This window comes from Bombyx mandarina, chromosome 24 (assembly GCF_030267445.1).
Source record: "Bombyx mandarina strain Sakado chromosome 24, ASM3026744v2".
Taxonomy (NCBI): domain Eukaryota; kingdom Metazoa; phylum Arthropoda; class Insecta; order Lepidoptera; family Bombycidae; genus Bombyx; species Bombyx mandarina.
Genome location: NC_143230.1, coordinates 1,241,158 through 1,264,192, shown reverse-complemented (window position 1 = coordinate 1,264,192; position 23,035 = coordinate 1,241,158). Strand labels below are relative to the sequence as shown.

The window sequence follows — 23,035 nt, the reverse complement described above, 5'->3', positions numbered from 1 at the left end:
AATGTTAAATCGTACATATTTCCCGCCATTTCTATCAAATCGATTTTGATTATGTTAGGCAAAAGGTAGTGAAATTGTACAGCCAGTACACTTTAGTATATATGAAATCAAATTTGTACTACTTTCGGTGTATTAAACTAACAATCCATCTTTTAACATTGATTTTAGTTAATAGTTCGTTCAAAATTCCTACATGTACAGTCTTATTTCTTCAATAAAAGAAAAGTAAAAGACGGAAAATCGTCGTGCACCTAGCGCCACATACGGGAAGATTTGTAATCATCAAACACGTAATGGTGGCTGCTTGTCGTACCCATTGCTGACAACATATTTTGTGAAAATCAGCCGAAAACCTTCAAAATTTGTTAAAAAACTTATCTAAATTTATGAAGCATAAAAAATAATTAAGGTAAACCTGATCTCAGTTCTTCAATACATTAATATTATAAAATAATGCTTATTTATTACTGTGTATATGTGAATATTCACCGCCATAATTATATTTTTCATTGATAAAACTGATAAACAATTCGTTGTTGAAAAGTGATTTTTATTTTGCGTATGGTGGTACACAGTTTCGAAAAGTGTCAAATTGATAACATTGTAAACAAAAGTGTTATAAGGTCTGAATTATTATGAACTATTGTAATAATTAAAGCCATTATATAATTTAAAACATATCCAAAAATGGATGAATTAATATCTTTCCTATGTTATGATTGTGTAAGTTGTTCTTCGGCAACATTCATCTAACTAACGCGACTTAATACTCACATTAATATTAATAACATAATATAACACGAACACTTTCACTAGATAATGCTACTTCAAATACTAGGCTATTTCTGGAAGAAATCAAAACCCAAACAAACTTCACGTCATAAAATCGCATATTTATTTATTTATTTATTTAATATACTTGGTACACACAGCTGTTAGAAAAAACACGACAATAAGGATACAGAGTAAAAGGGCACTACTTATTTCATGTTGAAATCTCTTCCAGTAGGCCCGCAAAAGAAAAGAAGAATCAGGAACACAAACCTATTTGTTCATAATTTGTTTATAAAATTTATCAATAATGTTTAAACTATGAAACGCCGTCAAACTGATTCTAATCTACAGGCGTCCGATATTTACCTTACGTACGTTTTTTCTTTCAATTTGTAAAATACATCGAAACTAAAAAGTATGTATGCTATATGCAGTATTTAAAAAAAACAAAGTCATTTTAAAATAAATCCCTATTTAGTATTTTGGTACACGGGTTACTGCAAATTAACATTGTCTAGTTTGCAATATTTAACAAATAAATAACTGAATTAAACATTATCAAACAAAATAATTGATTCATCAACAAAATTAATGTACTAACTTTGTGACTGTCATCAACAATGCTTGCATTTAAACTGTTAGCTATTGTTACCAGCTACCAGCCAGTGTTACCAAATACTTTCTGTGTTACAAAGTGCTTTCGCAATCTGTATTTTTACTGGTGGTAGGACCTCTTGAGTCGGTGCCGGTAGGTACCACCGCCCTGCCTATTTCTGCCGTGAAGCAGTAATGCGTTTCAGTTTGAAGGGTAGGGCAGCCGTTGTAACTATACTGAGATCTTAGAACTTATATCTCAAGGTGGGTGGCGCATTTACGTTGTAGATGTCTATGGGCTCCAGTAACCACTTAACACCAGGTGGGCTGTGAGCTCGTCCACCCATCTAAGCAATAAAAAAAAAACAATCATACATATTGTATTTCAGAATGAGCAGCTGTTGTTTTTTATGCAACAGTCAAAGCAGTATATCTTTACGGAATGCTACCAATCTGTTTGGGGAACATGTAAGTAAATATATATTTATAACTAGTTAAACCTGTCGTGCTTTGCTGGCCGATCTTTGCTTGAACTTGGTCTTAGTGCTGGCAAACTTTACAGAAACACCTGTTAGGCTAATCTACTGTTTTCCTGAAAATTTCATCAAAATCAGTCCAGCCTTTTCAGAGGGAACATCAATACAAACATCATCTTTTACATTTATTTATTATATTATAATACTAGGACTATACCGTTGCACGAGTGCACCAAGGGGTTTTTTTACGTTACGGTTAGACTGCGTCAAATATTAAATCAAAGTAACATTTCATTTCATAATATCAATATATCCATTATAATTCACCAGTTCGTACCTAATTTAATAGTTTTCTAGCTTTTCGTTTTTAGCAAATACTATATATGTATAATTGAAGCAGCATTCAACATGTGGCTAAAGTGTATTATATTTCAGTATCATTATCAATTTTGTTGGTGTGAAAATTGAAACAACTAGATTTCAGCCTACATGTTTATTTAAGACTTTTTCAATTCCCTTAAAAAATTACCTTTGTTCCAATATATTCCAGAGTACAGTATCAATAAGCTCATGTCAGTTTCATGGTCATTGATATTGACTAAAGCATAGGATACCTGGTATCGACTGATATCCATTCAGAAATACATAACCATTATGGAAATATAGAAGTGAATCAATTAATTAATTACAGAACACATTGAAATCAGGAAAGAAATTACACGAAGTAGTCAGTGAAATCTTAGAGAAAGATCTAAAAGAAAATGCTGTGCACTCACAAATCGTTTGCAAGAAGTGCTACAAAAGTTGCTCGGAGTATGATTTCACTCAAGTCAGGTAAAATATTGAAATTTCTATAATAAATAATAATAATTGAAAAGGAAAACCTTGAAAACATTTACACATAACAGTTTCCTAAAAACTCTCCACACTAGGCACTGCCTGTCTCGTGGAGAGTTTTGCCCACTTCGATAAAGCGGCACGACACGAGAACCCTCTCATCGTGGCCGCCGGTAACTACATTCCCGATCCTGCGGACAGAATGGAAAGCAGTCGACGTCGCCCAAAACACGTCATCTCGGATCCTCCCGATCCACTAACGGTGCTTCTAGGTACTTCAAGCACCGGTCACCGTTCTCGTCCAACCCGTCGCTTGCGACGAAGGGCTCGACGAGTAAATTAACTCTCAGACACAGCCCACTGAGTTTCTCGCCGGATCTTCTCAGTGGGTCGCGTTTCCGATCCGGTGGCAGATTCTGCGAAGCACGGCTCTTGCTAGGGTTCGTGTTAGCAACGTCATCAGGTTTGAGCCCCGTGAGCTCACCTACAAACATTAGGGTTACGCTGAAATAAGGCTGATAGCCCCTAAGGCTATCAGCATAGGTAGGAAAAAAAAGGAGTTTTTTTAACATATTTTACATATTTACTGTATTTACTTATTTCTTACACATAATTCTTGCTTCATGTTGAAATGTTTGTTGTGCTTTCTTAAGTAAGATGGATTCAGTTAATGCCATATTCACTAAATAGACTTATGCCCGTATCTTTAGACGTTTCGTAAAATAGTCCTCCACTCTTAACTCATCCGATGATGCTCGAGCATTCCCTCGAAACTTACTCGAGTTTGGTATTTTTAGTCGACCATTACAATATTCCTCAACTGTCCTCGAGTGAGGTAATAATGATGAAAATTTGATCAAGCTAGCATCAAACCAATAGAGTTCTGTAGTCTATGGTCATTGTTTAATGTCAAAGTCAAGCTGCCGCTGTCTGTTTGACACTAGATGAACTTGTTTAATGTTTTGGTTGCTGAGTTATTCGTCAATATGTGTGCGTGCGCTAAATCTGAAAGTGTATTATTTATTTTCTAACCTATTATTATTTTAGATTTCCTATCCCGCTTTGTATTTTTATTCGCCGCTTTTGTGTGATTTTGATTGCATCGTGTTGTTGAAGTGCTTTTCCACAACCACCAGTTTATTATTATATAAATAAAACTTATAATCGCATTGACTTTATTTATCAGGTAGTAAGCAAAATATGTCTCTTATGTAGGTAAATAAAATAAAGAGTTTCAAATGTCTAACCTCGAACTATTTACTTTATTAATAAATATTATCAAACTTAAATTATCAAAATATGCGGGAATCATGCACAGATCCAGGCTATTGCACAACAATATCATATATTTCCATTTGCGGTCCATATACTATTTGGACATTGATAGAAAACCAGCCTTGAGGAACGTTCAAGGTACGTCGCGACGTACCTTAACTTGACAGTTCGCTTACTTCACTCCGGTTAGGAAATTTTTCCAAGGACGTTTGAGTGGAGTTTATTTTTACGACTAATCATACCAAAACGCGCGTTGGAGGTTGAGTCGAGTCGAGTTAAGCTCGTGTAAACGACTAAAGATACGGGTGTTAGACATTCTGCTGAATTAGTACAACCATTTTCAAATATAGTCTATCTATTTTAAAATAGTGGTATTAATAAATAAATCTCTGAGTACAATGATTCCTTATTTTTTTTTATTTTTTTTTATTGCTTAGATGGGTGGACGAGCTCACAGCCCACCTGGTGTTAAGTGGTTACTGGAGCCCATCCACAACGTAAATGCGCCACCCACCTTGAGATACAAGTTCTAAGATCTCAAGTATAGTTACAACGGCTGCTCCACCCTTCAAACCGAAACGCATTACTGCTTCACGGCAGAAATAGGCAGGGTGGTGGTACCCACCCGCGCGGACTCACAAGAGGTCCTACCACCAGTAACAACGCAAATAAATACACGATTGGCATTAATATTATTTGAATATAAAATGGGCTTGCACTGGTCTTAACTTGCCATCACTTGATTCGCACATCTAATGCAAATAGAAGGAAAGCTATTTCACCCAGTTGCCGGCTTGGGATTATGAGATTTTTGCATTGACAGTAAACTGCAAGTGTATTTATAAGAATAAGATTACATATATTCGGTCCAATCAAACATCTTTAAATAAGACTAGCTGACCCGGCAGACTTCGTTGTGCCTCAATCGATAAATAAAAGACCTAAACTTTTGTATAAAATAAACTTAAAAGAAACAAAAGGAATCCGTCCAACGGGAGACAGATCAAAGGAAATACAAAATTGTTATTTTTATTTAATTCTGATCATTTTCATATTTATCTACCTTTTAAACCTTCTCTGGACTTCCATAAATAATTCAAGACCAAAATTAGCCAAATCGGTCCAGCCGTTCTCGACTTTTAGCGAGACTAACGAACAGCAATTCATTTATATATATATAGATAATATGTAGTTATCTTTTTAACAGATTTCAGAGGGACTTTTTTATATCTAAATATGTGTTTTCATTACAGCTTACAGTCAATGAAAGCAGATTTAATAAATCAATTCAAAACCTCGATTCAAAGTCACAACATTAACTATGCTACGTACGAAACAGATGTCAGTAAAACTAAAAGTAATACGCCAATTGCGGCAACACCGAAGATCGGAAGGATAGTGTTGCCAGCATCAAAATTAAGACCGTTAACATCGGTTGAGCTATTAAAAGTTGGGAATAGATCACATTTATTGACTGATAAGGTGAGTTTTATGAGAGAGATCAACTTACAACCCATTTAACGCTAAGCGACCCGGATTTATTCTTAACGAATTTGATAATAAAGTCATCATTGATGGTACATTCACATTATATGTACCTAGTATAGCCGTCACACTAGCAAGCTTCATTAAGCACCGGGTGAGCTGTGAGCTTGTGTACTTATCTTAAGAACTTAATTAAATAAATAATAGATTAAAAAAACTAACAAAATACGCTTTTATAGAAAATCCAACTAGAAAATAAAAAATTAATTTTAAAAATTTGTTAGAAAAAATGATTTTATTGTAAAAAAAAGCGTGGAGTGCTTTTTCTTACACTATTTTGAATTCAAATTTATTACAATTTATTTTCAATTTTTTAGTTGAATTTCAGCTTTTTCAATTGTTTTTTGGTATTGAATTGTCATCGGTCCCTAATAAGTATACCAAATTTCGAGTTGATCCGGCGTTTTGAAGGGGGTCAAAATCATGTTCAAAGATTCCGTTACAAACATACATACGTCTGAAGCTAATAAAAGCGTATTAAAAATATCACGTTCCAGTATTATTCAATACGCATAAAAAAAATTTTTTTTACTTTAAATCATCTTTGCACCCTGTAATTAATATCTTTGATCATATCCGACGTCCTAATGTATTTTATGTTCTTGTGTTACAGTTTAAAGCAGGCTTACCGAAAGTAACGATCAATTCACTACCATCACCGGCAGTCAGGCAGCCGGAAGCTCCAGAAAAGCCCGACGTGCTGGCAACACTCACGAAGTTCCTCCAGAAACCGGAAACGACAGACGAAGACGATCTAAAAAAATATTTGATCACTAAAGACGGCACCAAAGAGATATTCAGCAAGAGTGAGACAAGCGCTGAACTTGCTGATGCCCATGTCGATGAGACCAATGACGCTGACGAGGACGCCATGGAGATCGACGAGGGTAATGTCACAGTCAATAACCACTGTTCACCGAAGAAACTTATAATTCGTCTTATCGCATTAGAAGTGTACAATTTCTAAAAATATTCGAAATTGAGTTAATATGTGGAAAATCATTTGGTATCACCAGTATTTTACTCATGAATACTGTCAAAAGAGCGTAGTTTAGTTTTAGTTTTTTTTTTTAGTTTACCTATATTTTGACTACTATTAACAAAATTAATACATAATTTTATCTTACTTTAAAAGACAGATAATGTTAATGATAAAAAATAAATGTTGCAAAGATGATTAATATTAAAAATATCACATGCTAAACCTTTAAAACATTCTCTTGTAAAACTGGTAAAAAATAAAAAATAAAAATGTTGCAAAGACGATTAATATTAAAAATATCACATGTTCAACCTTTAAAACATTCTCGTGTAACATTAGTAAGTTTTGAGATTATACAGTTTTAATGCGAGAAGACGATATGTTAACACATAAATGTAAATTGCTTCCTCAGATTTTGCTGTGTCCGTGGTACCATCGTCTAATGGAAAACTAGTGTTTGAAGTGCAAGGATTCAAGGTATTGTAATAGAATTCTAGTGATTTCTGAGCACTGAACTCACAGTGTCTGGGTTGTAGTCCTGGTCAGTGTAAACATTTTTATTTGATTACCCGATGTGCCATGTAATCATCACAAAAAAAAACCGGATCACCGGATAGGAACGAAGTTCTCTATTATAAAAATATTAATTTTAAGTTCTATTCGAGTTATAAAGAAAATAATTATTCAGGGATACATTTATTATTATTATTTTTTTATTGATAAAAAAAATTATAAAAAAAGTACTTTAATTTAATAAAAATATGTTATTTTTTGTACGTTATTACAAAGTTAAGTCGTACACTGTGTGCATTGCTAATAAAAATCTTACGTTACGGACGTTTTTTCCCGGTTAAGGTACCCCTCCGCATCGTCCCATAAGGAACTTCGTTCCAAAAACTCATTGCATTTTTCTATCTGTATTTCCCGGTACACATACAAAAACAATTCTAGCCAATAATGTGTTGTCGATATTAACATTGTCAAACAATTATTGTGTAGAAACTGAAAGGAGAGCTTTGTTTACAGAACATACCGAGCCAGCCAGCGGAGCAGGAATACTTGAACGTGGACATACTGCAATCTCTAGACCCGAGCAATGAGGAGTGCGACAGGAACAACATCATCGTGGGGAAGGTCGAGATACTGGACAGTGGGAACGAAGAGGAGGAAGCTCGTGAGTTGTTGCTGTCCCGGGGCCCAAGTGTCTTTGTCTTGCTTGTCTCTTGATGCAGTTGAATGTGTTAAAATATGTTATTATTTTAATACCATAAGGTGGTGGGATATTGAACCTACCTGTCACTGCGATTCACATCTGCTGTACTTGTCCGATACTTTTAAATGTATTTGTCCACACAATGTTAGTATGAATTTGACTACTTTCCCTATCTTTTGGACTGTCAGAGCAGAAAATGTGTTCACCGAGCAATAAATATATTTTTCTGCCTAAGGAACTACAGGGTCTGTGAAGAGGGAATCCTTCCCCTCCTCACAGTACTAGCAGACTGGATCTTCTGAGAGCATCTAGGATTAAACACAGAATAGAAGTTTACCGGATGTTAAGTTAACTAGGCTGTTCACATTTCCCACTGAACCCGGCATGATGGTATTTGTCAAGTGTTAATAATGACTACAATAATACTGGTATTGGATTTATCAATGATGAAGCAACAGATATATTTATTTGAACAATGTGTATTGTTACCATAAAAAATTATAAGCCTTACTTTCTTTTACGTGCAATGAATAGAAGTAACATTGAAATCAAAATGATTATTAAAATATATTTATGATATGGTATATTTATGATATTATGATACCGTAGATGGGGGGAATCGGGACCCTTTCCAAATCCAACACAAATCTTCAATGGTTTTTCTTAGGGTAATAATAAAATTGAAATTAAAATGGTCCCAGAGGCTTAAATTTTTAAATACGATGCATTGCTCATTACAAATGCATCGTATTTACAAATGCATGCATACACAAAAACTGAAAAATACCGGCTTGACCCTATTCATCTTGGCTATGGAGTGAATCAGGCTACGTATGGGGAAAAAAAGAGTTTTTCGATAGGGCTGGCACTATTTAGTTGTTAGGTAGAGAAGTACCTAACTTTAGGTAATTAACTTTTTAATATATTTAATGAGTTACAAAACTTTGTTGACTGTTAACTACTTTGTTGACTAATTAAACTATTTAATATTCTTAAACACTAAATTAAAGTAATTTTTAGTTCAGCAAAGTTAAATCTCTAACAACTCAACAAAAGTATCGTGACATCCCAGATTTGTCCCTATTCTAACTCTAGTTTCTATTCCCTCCAATATACTGTAATAGACATTTTTTTTTATTCTTTATTAGAGCCATACACCTATTAAGTTAATTCAGCTTAATAGATATATTGATACAACAAAAATTTGTCCCCGCAGAAACAATCGTACTGAACGGAGACAACTCATCCATACTGAGGATGATGAGCGGCCAGAAGTTCATGTACGATGGCAACGAGATATCCCTGATGCTGCCCGAGGGCGACGCCCGCGACGAACGCGATGGGCAAGGTGCCGTGACGTCACAGATCACTATATATATGCATCCCTGGCTTGTTGCCTTTGTAGAGCTTAGTGTGTAGTCCATCCGAAGACGATTGAACAGCGTCGCCCATGGACATCAGCAATGACAGAGACGTCTACCGCAGAGGACTCTTCGTTTGACCTTTCCACACAAACATAATCATATCTTATAGAATTTTTTATTTATTGCATAGATGGGTGGACGAGCTCACAGCCCACCTGGTGTTAAATGGTTTTACCGGAGCCCATAGACATCTACAACGTAAATGCCGCCACCCATCTCGAGATATGAGTTCTAAGGTCTCATATCAGTTTTTACAGTACAACGGCTGCCCCACCCTTCAAACCGAAACACATTACTAATAGGCAGGGCGGTGGTACCTACCCGTGCGGACTCACAAGAGTTCCTACCACCAGTATACGTGGCGTATATAGGTGGACGATTCCGTGACTTTTCTAATTGCTAAGTGGCTGTCGAGGTCCGTGGACATCATGCACTGTATGTGTGACCTGGTTGTGTAGTGTCCAGTTGTATCGTCGACAGATTCCAACGAGGAGTCGCAGATAGAGCTGCAGGTCTCCGGGGACGAGGAGACCGCCAACGCCATCATAGCGGCCGCGAGGGAGCAAGGTAAGTCGTCCGCCTTCGGGCAAGCCAGTAACTGAGTGAATGACTGAGTGGTTCGGTGAGGGAGTGAATGACTGAGTGAATGGTTTTGTGTGTGTGTAGGTGAATGAATGAGTGAAAGGTTTTTATTAATACACTTTTATTAGCTTCAGACGTAGCTTGTAACGGAATCTTTGAACATGATTTTGACCCCCTTCAAAACGTTGGATTAACTCGAAATTTGTTCTACTTTAGAAGGACCGATGACAATTCAACATTAAAAAAAAATTGAAATCCAACTAAAAAATAGAAAAAAAAAATTAATAAATTTGAATTTAATGTAGTGCAAGAAAAAATATTTTATTGTAAAAAATGCGTGGTGTGCATGGTACCCGTAGTTATAAACATTTTATGAACAGATATGAGTAGAAGGGTTATTTTGATAATATCCTGAAAAGCACCCCACGCTTTTTTACAATATAATCATTTTTTCTTACACTATTATTAATTCAAATTTATTAAAATTTATTTTCTATTTTTTAGTTGGATTTCTATAAAATCGTATTTTTTTAGTTTTTTTAACTATTTTTTTTGTTGCCCTTGTAGGCGACGAGCATACGGCCCACCTGATGATGAGTGGTTACCGTCGCCCATGGACTGCAGCAATGCCAGGGGCAGAGCCAAGCCGCTGCCTACCGAAAAGATTCAGTGTGAGTGAGCGAATGAATGTCTGAGTGGTTCCGTGAGTGAGTGAATGACTTAATGGTACTCCTAGTTATTGAGTAAAAGAATGAATGAGTTGGTATGTAAGCGAATGAATGAGTGAACAGTATAGTTTTAGAGTGAGTGACCGAATGAGTGAAAGATTTAGTTTATAAGTAAGCTGCTAAGTGATCTTCCCCTATATAGCATAATTATTACTTTCACCTTATTACGTTTCCAAGACGGCTGGTGGCATTCACGCGGTGATGTCTATGGACTCGTAGCTAATGCAACGGTATGTATGGATTGTCGTTGGGATGCAGGCGGCGCGTTCATCAAGGTGGAGAGCGGGGAGATGTACCGCGTGCAGTCGGTGCGCGGCGCCGCCGACGGGCTCGCCGACACCATCGCGCACCGGGACGGGCTCTTCGTCTGTCTGCTGTGCCGGAACAGCGACAAGCCAGGTACCGCACTCCCCCCGGACACGACCCCGGACCGATGACCCCTACAAATGTTTTCAACTAAACTGGTTTTTTGTTTATCAAATAAATGCGTTACATTTATGCCTTTAGAGCTGTTTGGATGCAGTTGTTTTTTTTTAGGCATTTTATGACCTGGTAACTAAGACTTTTAGGTCAAGTCCTATTTTAATTTATATTCTTATTTTTATGAAAAATAATAACATAGAGTGAAATTAAATGAAATGAGATGAAATATAGTCTTAGTAAAATGCTGGTCATTTAATGAGACTTTTTCAGTGGACTTTCTTGAGGATACCGAGAAGTCACGTCCAGCGGCTTTGTTTCATTTTCCCCACATTTGTGCACTTTCACAGATACTAAACAGTTAATAAGTCACCGATATTACACATTTAATCCTGAAGAAACACTAAATAGACAAAATAAAACAAATCACACAACTTCACTCCTCGCGTTCCCGCCAAAAAGTGGAATGTAGTTGCATGTAAAATTTTTTCCAATTACCCATGTCTTTTTGTTATATTTTAGAAAATGAAAAAATGGAGAGCACGAGCGACCCCAACGCGGCCATGAGCCACATGCGGCGCGCGCACGACGCCCGCGTCTACATCTGCAGCCTCTGCGCCGCCATGTTCCGCAGGAGGACCGACTACACCACGCACTTCGGTGACTGTCCACGCCCCTCCGAGATAGGCGGGGGGCCGCCCCTCTTCAGAAACAGGCGGGTGGGGGCCGCCCCCTCCGAAACAGGCGGGTGGGGGCCGCCCCCCTCCAAGACTTACTCCACGAGTACTAGTTGCACCCTTCAAACCGAAAGACGTTGCTGCGCGGGAGATATAGAAAGGGTGGCGGTACCTACCCGTGGGGACTCATACGACACCCTCACACTATTGTGTTTATTATTATTAAACTTGATGATAATTGGATACTGTCGGTCCTGAACGTCAAATTGCTCTATAAATCTCAAAAAGAATGAACTCACGACCCACTGGATTCGAGGTCGAAAGTTGACCCCCCAACCCCCCTCCCTAAGGCCCCCCCGTTGATTAACTAAGTCCGCGTGTCCTTCCAGCCGAGCACTCCCTGAAGCCGCGGGCGCGTGCGGCGGGCGGGTCGCACCGCTGCGCGCGCTGCGGGAAGACCTTCGCCTCCAAGTACACGCTGCAGGCGCACCTCAAGATCCACTCCGTGAGTGTGTCCCTGGACAGCGGCGCCAGATCACTATACAGCTACTTTTTTTTTATTGCTTAGATGGGTGGACGAGCTCACAGCCCACCTGGTGGTAAGTGGTTACTGGAGCCCATAGACATCTACTACGTTAATGCGCCACCCACCTTGAGATATAAGTTCTAAGGTCTCAAGTACAGTTACAACGGCTGCCCACCCTTCAAACCAAAACGCATTACTGCTTCACGGCAGAAATAGGCAGCGTGATGGGACCTACCCGTGCGGGCTCACAAGAGGCCCTACCACCAGTAAAAAGTTACGATCAACACACTTTGAGCACTCGTGAACAGAGTTCTGCTATGCGGGGGGACCGAATCGTTGTCGGTCCCCCCGGCTGGGAATGCATTCAGTCGCGTTATCTTCTAGAATGTTTATTGTACTCGAGTGTTCATCACTTAACAGCAAATCCATTTATTTCTTATCGAATGCGATAATAACTTTGAATGCTAATAGTTGAATTAATCAATCAACAGCTAACACGGGTAATAATGTATATATAATTAGAGTAGGTTATGTGTAATCTAACATTCTTCATCCTAAGCCAAGTGCCTATCGCAATGTATGACGTCATATGTGCCTAATATTTACTGGTGGTAGGACCTCTTGTGAGTCCGCACAGATAGGTACCACCATCCAAGGGTGGGACAGCCGTTGTAACTATTCTTGAGACCTTAGAAATTATATTTCAAGGTCGGTGGCGCATTCTATGGGCTCCTGTAACCACTTAACACCAGGTGGGCTGTGAGCTCGTCCACTCATCTAAGCAATAACAAAAAAAATCGTGCGTCAGTGTAGCGTTATCACAAATGACGTCACACTGGTCCCTATAAGCCCCCCTCCCCCGCAGGACCGCCCCCGCCCCTTCAGCTGCAGCCAGTGCGAGAAGTCCTTCTTCACGCAGCAGAACCTCAACCAACACGAGAAGACCCACTCTAGCGTCAAGGACTTCGTGTGCGGAGTCTGCAGTGAGTGTACTCCAAAGTCGAGGGTTCTAGTGTGGGCTAGTGTTGTCTGCTTAATGGTCGACCCGGTCCGTAACGACAGTCTGCTCGTTACTGCCACGAAACTATAGTGCCTTTTGATATCAAGGATGGGCTAAAAAGACCCTTTTTTAAGACCACAATTGCGGATGAAAGGCGATTGCATGCAGCAGAGATACGAATGTTGCGATGGATGTGTAGAGTGACGACAATGGATAGAATACGCAATGAATATTGTTAGAGCAGCAGTCGGGGAACTTTTTTTAATTATTACCCCAAAATATTTTTGTGTAAGTTGATATTACCCCATGGCGAAGAATAAAAGAAAGAAAAAAACGAAATCGGTTTTTTTAGCATCTTTCATATTATAGCCCAAATGATAATTTTGAAAAGAAAACAATAACTAAAAATTTAATTTAAACATTTATTCAATTTATCAATGTGTTAGAGGAAGTCTGAAAGTGGCACCTGTGACAGAGAAGCTGAGGAGTGCGCGTTTGAGATGGTATAGACATGTGATGAGACGAAATGAAAATGAGGTCGGTAAGAGAGTGTTAACTATGAATGTGGAAGGATATAGAGGAAGAGGTAAACCTAAGAAAAAATGGATGGATTGCGTGAAAGGCGATATGAGTAAGAGGGGAGTGAGCGAAGAAATTGTATATGATACAAGAGTATGGAAGGAGAAAACATGTTGCAGAGACCCTAGGTGACTGGGAGAAGGGCAGGAGAATGATAATGATGAATTGTAATTGAACCGGTGAAAATGAAATCGAAACTCAATCTTAACTCAAGTTTGATTTTCGTAATTTACGTTATAAATTATCTATACATATAAATAAAATTGGAGCGTCTGTACTACATGCATATGAATATATATATATATATACGGTACATACACCAAAATAGCATTTTTTACAATTTTTGTCTGTCTGTCTGTTTGTTCCGGCTAATGTCTGGAACGGCTGGACCGATTTTGACGGGACTTTCACTGATAGGTAGCCGATGATATAAGGAGTAACTTAGGCTTTACTTTTTTTAGACTAGCTTCGCCCCGCGGCGTCACCCGCGGTACGACGGGACATAACATCGCGGGACTCAGCTATCAATAATAACATTTAATGTTCCGAAGCGAAGCGAGGGCGGGTCGCTAGTTAAATATGTAAATTGTGATAATATTAAAATTCATTAACGTGACGTCATATGTGGCCAGTCATAGTAACCAGTGGTAGTTGGCCTCAAATGACGTCACCCGGTCCGCGTTCCAGACAAGTCGTTCGGCACGCAGCACAACCTGGAGGTGCACGGCATCGTCCACTCCCGCGAGAAGCCGTACGTGTGCGGCGTGTGCGAGAAGGCGTTCGCGAGGAGGGCCGAAGTGAGGGACCACATGAGGACGCACACAGGTCCGCTACTACCCGGTGATACTGTTACTGTAGCACGAACGTGTACTAGTGCGGACTTGGTACTGACGAGTACGCATACTAGGTACTGATGATTACGTGTATTAGGTACTGATGAGTACGCGTACTAGTGCGGACGAGGTACCGACGAGTACGCGTACTAGGTATTGATGAGTACGCGTATTAGTGCGGACTAGGCACTGTCGAGTACGTATTCTAGGTACGAACGAGTACGCGTACTATTGCGGACTAGGCACTGGCGAGTACGCGTAGTAGGTACTGAGGAGTACGTGTGCTAGTGAGGACTAGGCACCGACGGGTATGTATACTAGGTACTGACGTATACTAATGCGTACTAGATACTGACGAATACGGAACGATACCTGTTATTAATTTTTTGCTGCTCTGAGAGCTGTCCACAAACCATCCTCACCGGGGCTCAGGACGACTCGTCGCAAGTCACATTGTGTGACAAACTTTGTCGTTAAACGAGTGTGTATATTGAGTTGCGCTCGCTGACGGAGTGCCCGTGGACCGCTGCAGGCGAGCGTCCGTTCTCGTGCGACACGTGCGGCGCGGCGTTCTCGCAGCGCTCCAACCTGGACTCGCACCGCCGCGCCACGCACCTCAACGAGCGCCGCCACCACTGCGCGCACTGCCCCAAGCGGTTCAAGCGGAGGAGGTACTACTACTTCAGTAATGCAAGCTTAAAGTTCACAGCCCGCAGTTTACTGGAGCCCATAGACATTGTAAATACTGCCACTTACCTTGAGATATGAGTTCTAAAGTCTCAGTGTAGTTACAACGACTTCACGGCAGAAATAGGCAGGGTGGTATCTACCCGTGTGGACTCACCTGATGTCCTACCACTAGTAGATATTATTTCATTCATTGTTGTTCCCTCATTATTGAGGATCACGCCTATAGGTATGCTAGTATACCCGTGAATTTTAGTCAATTAAAACCTTTACAATATATACAAACAATTTTCAATCAATGATTTTAAATTGAGATAAATACTGTCCTATTACTCAAATTGAACATACGTGCACACAATGCGCGAAGTTTTACTCCAATCGCTACATTAGTTGTGTAGTTCATCGCGGACAAACAGCGAGACATGCTCACTCGTTGTAACGTCCGGAGACTATTAAGCGGTAGGCAGCGGCTTGGCTCTGCCCCTGGCATTGCTGAAGTCCACGGGCGACGGTAACCTCTCACCATCAGGTGGGCCGTATGCTCGTCTGCCTAAAAAGGCAATGAAAAATATATATCATCCCATTGCTCGGTTGCGCCAGGTTGCTGGAATACCACATCAAGGCTTCCCACACCGGCGAGCGCCCGCTGAAGTGCGACACGTGCGGCGCTTCCTTCGTGTACCCCGAGCATTATAAAAAGCACGTGCGCATCCACACCGGCGAGCGGCCCTACGTGTGTGAGGTACGTCACGCCCCGCCCCGCCCCGCCCCGCCCCGCCACGCCACGCCACGCTAACGGCCGCGTCCGCTTGCAGATCTGCGGCAAGACGTTCACGACGCGCGACAACCGCAACACGCACCGCTTCACGCACAGCGACAAGAAGCCCTACGAGTGCCTGTCCTGCGGCGCCGGCTTCATGAGGAAGCAGCTGCTGTACGCGCACATGAGCGCCAGTGTGAGTCAGCATCAGATACCTCCTCACGCTTATATCCCACCAGAGATCAGTACCAACCGACGTGGAGCCCATAGACATCAACCATATTATCGAAGTGAAACTTCTTTAGAATCGTTGCGATTTCAAACTTGATGAAACGAAAAAATGAAACGTGAAGTTAAAATATCAATTCACAGAGGGCGCTACCTCATACTATAAAAGACGATTTACAATTATTTCTATTTAGTTTGTTATCGACAGATGTCGCTGCACGTAAATTCAACAATTTCTGAATCGCGGTGACGAGATGTTACACAGTTACATAGTTACCTGGCGTAGGGTTACCGTGATCATGCAGGCGGTTTCTCCAGGGTGAGGCTGCTCCATTGCACTGCGGAGTGGTTGACCAATGCGATTATTTATATTTTTTTAGAAGTTTCACTTCTACCGTGTGTGACTTGCACACACACACACACCTTTTTTTTATTTTTTTTTATAACACTTCATGAACTTCATGTAAAATTTACTTTGGCGGACTTAATGCCTAAGGCATTCTCTACCAGTCAACCAAAGGTAGTGCAAGTAAATACTGGTAGGTGCAATGAAATTTATATTAAGTTACGAATACATACACAAAAAAGGTATATGTATATGTGTAAGTCTATAAGTATAATAATATGTATATGTTGTCTATACACAATCACATATACATATACTTATAGATATACATACATACATATAATAGCTGTTATTGCCAGTCATTATAAGATACGAATTCTAAGTCTCAAATATTTACTCATGTTAAGTTGTTACCGGAGTCCATAGACATCTACAAAGTAAATGCCGCCACCGACCTTGAGATACGAGTTCTAAGGTCTCAGTATAACTACAACGGCTGCCCCACGCTTCAAACCGAAACGCATTATTGTTTCACGGCAGAAATAGGCAGGGTGGTGGTACCTACCAATTATACATACGATTTTTTTTCCTAATATCGGCTCAAGACCTCAATCTAAGGGTACTCGGACTTCTGTTCTAGGGTCACCTGGCCGAGTCCATAGTTGTGAACCAGCCGAGGGTCACGAAGGTGCACACTAGCGTGAGTAAACATGCGTATCATAGAACATTACATTCTATCTATACTAATATATAAATCTACAGTGGTTTTTCCGGATGTTCCGTTATAACTACTGAACCATGCATCCGATTGACTTGAAACTTGGTATCCATGTAGAAAATACATGTACTTAATGGATAGGCTCATATTTATATGAGTGTTGGACTCCCTACACCAGTTGCGGGGGCGTTAATGATGAGAATCTTTGTGGGGGTTGAGAAATAATAATGTTAATTTTAAATGCTCAACGAAGCGGACGGGTACAGCTAGTCGTGTGATAAAAATAAAACCCGCAAATTATAATTACTGGTGATAAGATTTCTTGTATTATAGAAGATTAAACTATAAATATCCTACATTGACACTGGTAATGGTAAGTCACAAGTCGATATGTGCACCAAGGTTCCTGACAACCGGATATATGGCTTAGAAACAAATAGAAAACGTACAAACATTTATATATGTTTTTATATGTAGATGTTGCTAAAAACACCGTTGGAATTTATTATAATTGAGTCATTAATAAAGCGGGTAGTTTTTAATTTTTCTTATTTACACGTGAAATTTTAGAGTGTGTGACGTCATTTGGAGCTAATCTGTAGACAATGTAGCCGCTAGCTAGTATATGACGTCATTATTGTAAAGATGGCACTAGAGATTGAAATTCGACCCTAAGTCCAGATATTACTAAAGAAAACAAATAGAAAATCGTTTGACAAACAAGTAACAAACTTAGAACTTTTTTCTGTTTACAGACTAGGACTTATTGGTACCTTTAAATAGTGTTGTCTTTACAAACTAGGACTTGTTGGTACCATTAAATAGTGTTGTCTTTACAAACTAGGACTTGTTAGTACCTTTAAATAGTGTTGTCTTTACAAACTAGGACTTGTTGGTACCATTAAATAGTGTTGTCTTTACAAACTAGGACTTGTTGGTACCATTAAATAGTGTTGTCTTTACAAACTAGGACTTGTTGGTACCATTAAATAGTGTTGTTTTTACAAACTAGGACTTGTTAGTACCATTAAATAGTGTTGTCTTTACAAACTAGGACTTGTTGGTATCATTAAATAATTTTGTCTTTACAAACTAGGACCTATTGGTACCATTAACTAGTTTTGTCTTTACTAACTAGGACTTGTTGATACCATTAAATAGTGTTGTCTTTATAAACTAAGACTTGTTGGTACCATTAAATCATTTTGTCTTTGCAAACTAGGACTTATTGGTAACCTTAAATAGTGTTGTCTTTACAAACCAGGGCTTATTGGTACCTTTAAATAGTGTTGTCTTTACAAACTAAGACTTGTTGGTACCTTTAAATAATTTTGTCTTAACAAACTAGGACTAGTTGGTACCTTTAAATAGGTATCTTATTAATCCTTTAAAGATGTAATAAAATAGGAGCGACGTCATAAATGGCAACGTGCATCTAGCAATACTCTTAACTCAGAGAGTATCCCGGGCCCGCCGAGCCCGCGGTCATCACTGTGTTGTTTGCTTACAGAACGTGGCGACGCAGATACTCGACGTACAGACATTCGAAACTAAAAAGTATGAAACTGTAAGTAAATACATGTTTCGTTAATGCGTCGCTCCGAATGAATGGAAAAAATAATGAAATGAATGGAATTGGAATGAGATTGAATATTGTAATATAGAGTAAATAGGATTACGCATTGTTGATTGGTAGCTTTGAGTCGTCGACCTCACGTTTTGGCGCCGGCAGTCGCTTGCACCCGTGTAAAAGGAAACAGCTTAAAAAGCTTGTGGCGCAGCAGTCAGCTCACAGGACTGTGGCTTCGACATCCGCATCGTTGGAACCGATATATGTACGCCACATGTAGAAATGCAATGCCACGTGTTGCAAATCTAAGCCAAGTGTTACAAATCTATGCCTCGTGCTGCAAATCTATGCCTCCTGTTGCAAATCTATGCCTGTATGTACAACAACATGTTGCAAATGTAAATCTATGCAACACGGTGTTGTACACACAGTAATATATACAAACATGTGTGCGTCCGGTGTGAAACTTACTTTCTGTTTCGAATTTCTTTTCAGCTTTTCGAGAGCGAGGAGCTGAGTCTGGACGCGAGCGGGAAGCAGCCAGGTAGGATTCCTCACTGTGCATATTATTAAAACGAGAACAGAGAACTTTGTGGGTAGGATTTCAATACGCGTGACGTCATTTGAGGCTATCGCACTGGCACCTACATTAGGCAGCGGCTTGGCTCTATCCCTAACATTGCTGACGTCCAAGGGTGACGAACACTCACCATCAGGTGGGCAGTTCATTTGACGGTTGAAACATTCTCTGTTATAGTAATAAACATTTGCATCGCCACTAGATAATTATGATTTAATAAAAAAACAGTTTTTATATATCGAGGGGTGATAAGATATTTGCAAGTTTAGCAGCAGAGCTATTTAAAGTTCAAAAATATGGATAAAATATCATAGCAAAATCTACTGTTGGTAGGACCTCTTGTGAGTCCGCACGGGTAGGTACCACCGCCCTGCCTATTTCTGCTGTGAAGCAGTAATGCGTTTCGGTTAGAATGGTGGGGCAGCCGTCGTAACTATACTTGAGACCCTAGAACTTCTATCTCAAGGTGGGTGGCGCATTTACGTTGTGGATGTCTATGGGCTCCAGTAACAACTTAACACCAGATGGGCTGTGAGCTCGTCCATCTATCTAAGCAATAAAAAAAATTAAACCAAATATCTTTCCACCCCTCGATAAATAAAAACTGTTTTTTATTAAATCACATCAAGTAGCGATGCAAATGATTTATTACACACCAGACCTCCTACCGCCAGTAAACGACATTTTTGCAAGCTTACAGCAGAGGTATTTAATGTTTGAAACTTTGGAAAAAATATCATAACAAAAAGAAATTCAGCTCCTTACTCTTTTTTTTTCAAACCTAATTAAAAACATCGAATTACGAAGATTAGTTTTTTCTTAAACCAAATAGTCTTTTCGCCCTCTCGATATAATTGCATAGAATTATTACGCTTGCTTCGATTTAAATTTGATCATGTCCGGCTCGGACGCACATTGTAAGAACTGTCCGTCCGCAGAGACGGCGCCGGCCGCCGAGCTGCTGGACGCGCAGGATATGCAGCAGACGCAGGTAACCACCGGAGTTTGTTTATTAAGGACTCACGAGTGAAGTCGCCTTGAGACATGAGGTCGCAGTCTCAAACAGGCTGTCCAGGAAACTGTGCAACGCCCGGGGTCATGATAGACCGTGTACATCAGGGCTTCGGTCCCTTGTCTCAAAGTGACTGGTGGTACTAGTTCTCTGATGTCCATAGACTCCTGTTAAGCTCATAACGAAAGTTGCGTTTTACAAACAAACACTCAGTGGTGCAGTGGTTGGTGGTCGGAATAGCCCTGGGCTGCGGCTTGGCTCTGCCCCTGGCATTGCTGAAGTCCATGGGCGACGGTAACCACTAACCTTCAGATGGGCCGTATGCTCGTCTGCCTAGGGCAATGAAAAAAAATAGTTTAAAAAACTAATAAAATACGCTTTTATAAAAAATCCAACTAAAAAATAGAAAATAAATTTTGTTAAATTTGAATTAAAAATAGTGGAGTTGGGCTTTTCAGGTTATTATAAAAATAACCCTTCTTCTCATCTGTTCATAAAATATTTATAACAACTGATAAAGTGCACTCTGCCCTTATTTTACAATAACATAATTTTTTCTTACACTATTTTTAATTCAAATTTAAATATTTATTTGTAACTTTATATACCAGACAGTATAAAGGCGAACTTAATGCCATAGGCATTCTCTAACAGTTTTATTAATTTATTAAAATTAATTTACTATTTTATAGTTGGATTTTCTATAAAAGCGTATTTTGTTCGTTTCTTTAAACTATTATTTACTTTTCATATTTTTAGTTGAATTTCAATTTTTTATAATTTTTTTTAAATATTGCATTGTCATCGGTCCTTAATAAGTATACCTAATTTCGAGTTAATCCGACGATTTTGAAGGGGATCAAAATCATGTTCAAAGATTCCGTTACATACAAACATACATACGTCTGAAGCTAATAAAAGCGTATTAAAAAGTCCGAGTGCTCACAGATCGTGGCCAACGATGAGAACGGTGACGTGGTGCGGCTCATCCAAGTGCAACTGCCCGGGGGCGCCGGTGGCTGGGTGGCCGTCAATGACTAGCGGGGGCTCACAGGGGCAGTGGGGAGGGGAATATTTGTCAAATTGAATCATGAACAATTCTATTGTGATTGAAGATAGATTGGCTTAAACCTGCATTTGTCGACCACTAAACTTAAACTACGTGTGACGTCATTTGTGGCCAAAAACCAGCTAAAACGCGAATCGATTAAATATTAAAATAAAAAAAACTGAACTTACTTTATTTACTCGTCGTAAAATGTACGTCGCGAACGGACGTTTTAATTAGCAGCTTAGATCATTTTAATGTCTGTGTCCGCACAAGTATAGACTTTTTGTCGTTGATTAAGGACATTTGAGATTGAACCTTAAAGCGTATACAAATACGTCCCAGTTTGCTCTGCAAACCTGTGTAGCTACAGTAGAACACACTGGAGATAAGGAACCCCGTATTGAACTGTAATAATTTTACCTTTTAAAACTTTGAGTTTTTACTTAAAATACCAACTGCTGTGTAATTAATACAAATGTAGAGGTCACTATAGGTCGGGTAAGCCGCGAGTTAATCGTCAGACATATTAGTGATATTGAGTAATTGTAACTGTAAATAAATCAAATTTAAAATGTAACGACTTTTATTCGGTCCTAAAAACCCTTAAGTGTTACTAATAGTCATCATCATCATTATCCTGCCCTTCTCCCAGTCACCTGGGGTCGGCGCAACATGTTTTCTCCTTCCATACTCCTCTTCATGTACAATTTCTTCGCTCACTCCCCTCTTACACATATCGTCTTTCCATCCATCGATTTCTTCTTAGATCTACCTCTTCCTCTATATCCTTCCACATTCATAGTTAACACTCTCTTACCAACCTCATTGTCATTTTGTCTCATCACATGTCCATAGCATCCCAAACGCGCAATTCTCAGCTTCTCTGTCACAGGCGCCACTTTCAGACTTCCTCTAACATATTCATTCCGTATTCCATCCATTCTCGTTACTCCACACATCCATCGCAACATTCGCATCTCTGCTGCATGCAATCGCAAGTGTTACCAATAGTAAGGATGTGAATATCGTTCAAAAAAACGTGCATGAAAAGGAATTTGAAGACATAAATCCCAATAGTCCTGACGTAGAGCCAACGCAATGAGTGTTGTGCCGTTGTGGTCCTTGGAGAGACGGACAATCAAAGATCGGGAGTCGCACATCATTAGGGCGACGGTACCCCGGGGATCTTCGGAGGCCGGGGTGACGGACAAAGTGAACATCGATGGTTCCCGTAACTGGTGTTACTGGAGCCCATAGATATCTACAACGTAAATGCGCCACTCACTGAGATGAGCTCTAAGGCCTCAGTATAGCTACAATGACTGCCCCACCCTTCAAACCGAAACGCATTACTACTTCAGGGCAGAAATAGGCGGGGTGGTGGTACCTACCCGTGCGGACTCACAAGAGGTCCTACCACCAGTAATTACGCAAAGTATGATTTGTTTTGATTTTTATTACACGATGTTATTCCTTCACCGTGGAAGTAAATCGTGAACAATTGGAAAAATCGGTACCCGCCTGCGGAATTCGAACACCGTTGCATCGCTAGATACGAATGGACCCGACCTTCCTTTAGACCACAACGACTTTAGTCGTAACATTTCACAATGGACGT

The 23,035-nt window shown here is 39.6% G+C and overlaps 1 protein-coding gene across 3 annotated transcripts; it reads left to right on the top strand.

Annotated features, from left to right (window-relative positions):
• The first annotated feature begins 268 nt into the window (after positions 1 to 268).
• LOC114249199 (uncharacterized) lies at positions 269 to 21,994 on the top strand. 3 transcript variants are annotated; one of them, XM_089738171.1, is made up of 22 exons: positions 269 to 409; positions 1,758 to 1,836; positions 2,536 to 2,678; positions 5,210 to 5,438; positions 6,115 to 6,388; positions 6,896 to 6,960; positions 7,510 to 7,657; positions 8,913 to 9,044; positions 9,601 to 9,687; positions 10,689 to 10,829; positions 11,373 to 11,510; positions 11,917 to 12,032; positions 12,919 to 13,036; positions 14,320 to 14,457; positions 14,998 to 15,136; positions 15,753 to 15,894; positions 15,968 to 16,108; positions 17,127 to 17,186; positions 18,715 to 18,771; positions 19,270 to 19,318; positions 20,293 to 20,345; positions 21,315 to 21,994. In XM_089738171.1, exons 2-22 carry the CDS (start codon positions 1,759 to 1,761, stop codon positions 21,405 to 21,407), a joined length of 2,541 nt encoding a protein of 846 aa, XP_089594297.1. In that variant the 5' UTR covers positions 269 to 409; position 1,758; the 3' UTR covers positions 21,408 to 21,994. The 3 variants fall into 3 exon arrangements, with proteins under 3 accessions (XP_089594297.1, XP_089594298.1, XP_028038497.2); XM_089738172.1 differs by lacking the exon at positions 269 to 409 and adding an exon at positions 547 to 623 and having other exon boundaries at positions 21,315 to 21,982; XM_028182696.2 differs by lacking the exon at positions 269 to 409 and adding an exon at positions 587 to 723.
• Positions 21,995 to 23,035: the final 1,041 nt, after the last annotated feature.

What these genes read in the sequence shown, in the direction of transcription:
- LOC114249199 (XM_089738172.1), top strand. Translation starts at nt 562, where the DNA reads ATGGTGGTACACAGTTTCGAAAAGTGTCAAATTGATAACATTGTAAAC. An exon ending in AGCGGCCCTACGTGTGTGAG is followed by an intron (nt 15,895 to 15,967) that starts GTACGTCACGCC and finishes GTCCGCTTGCAG; the next exon opens with ATCTGCGGCAAGACGTTCAC. An exon ending in AAACTAAAAAGTATGAAACT is followed by an intron (nt 18,772 to 19,269) that starts GTAAGTAAATAC and finishes ATTTCTTTTCAG; the next exon opens with CTTTTCGAGAGCGAGGAGCT.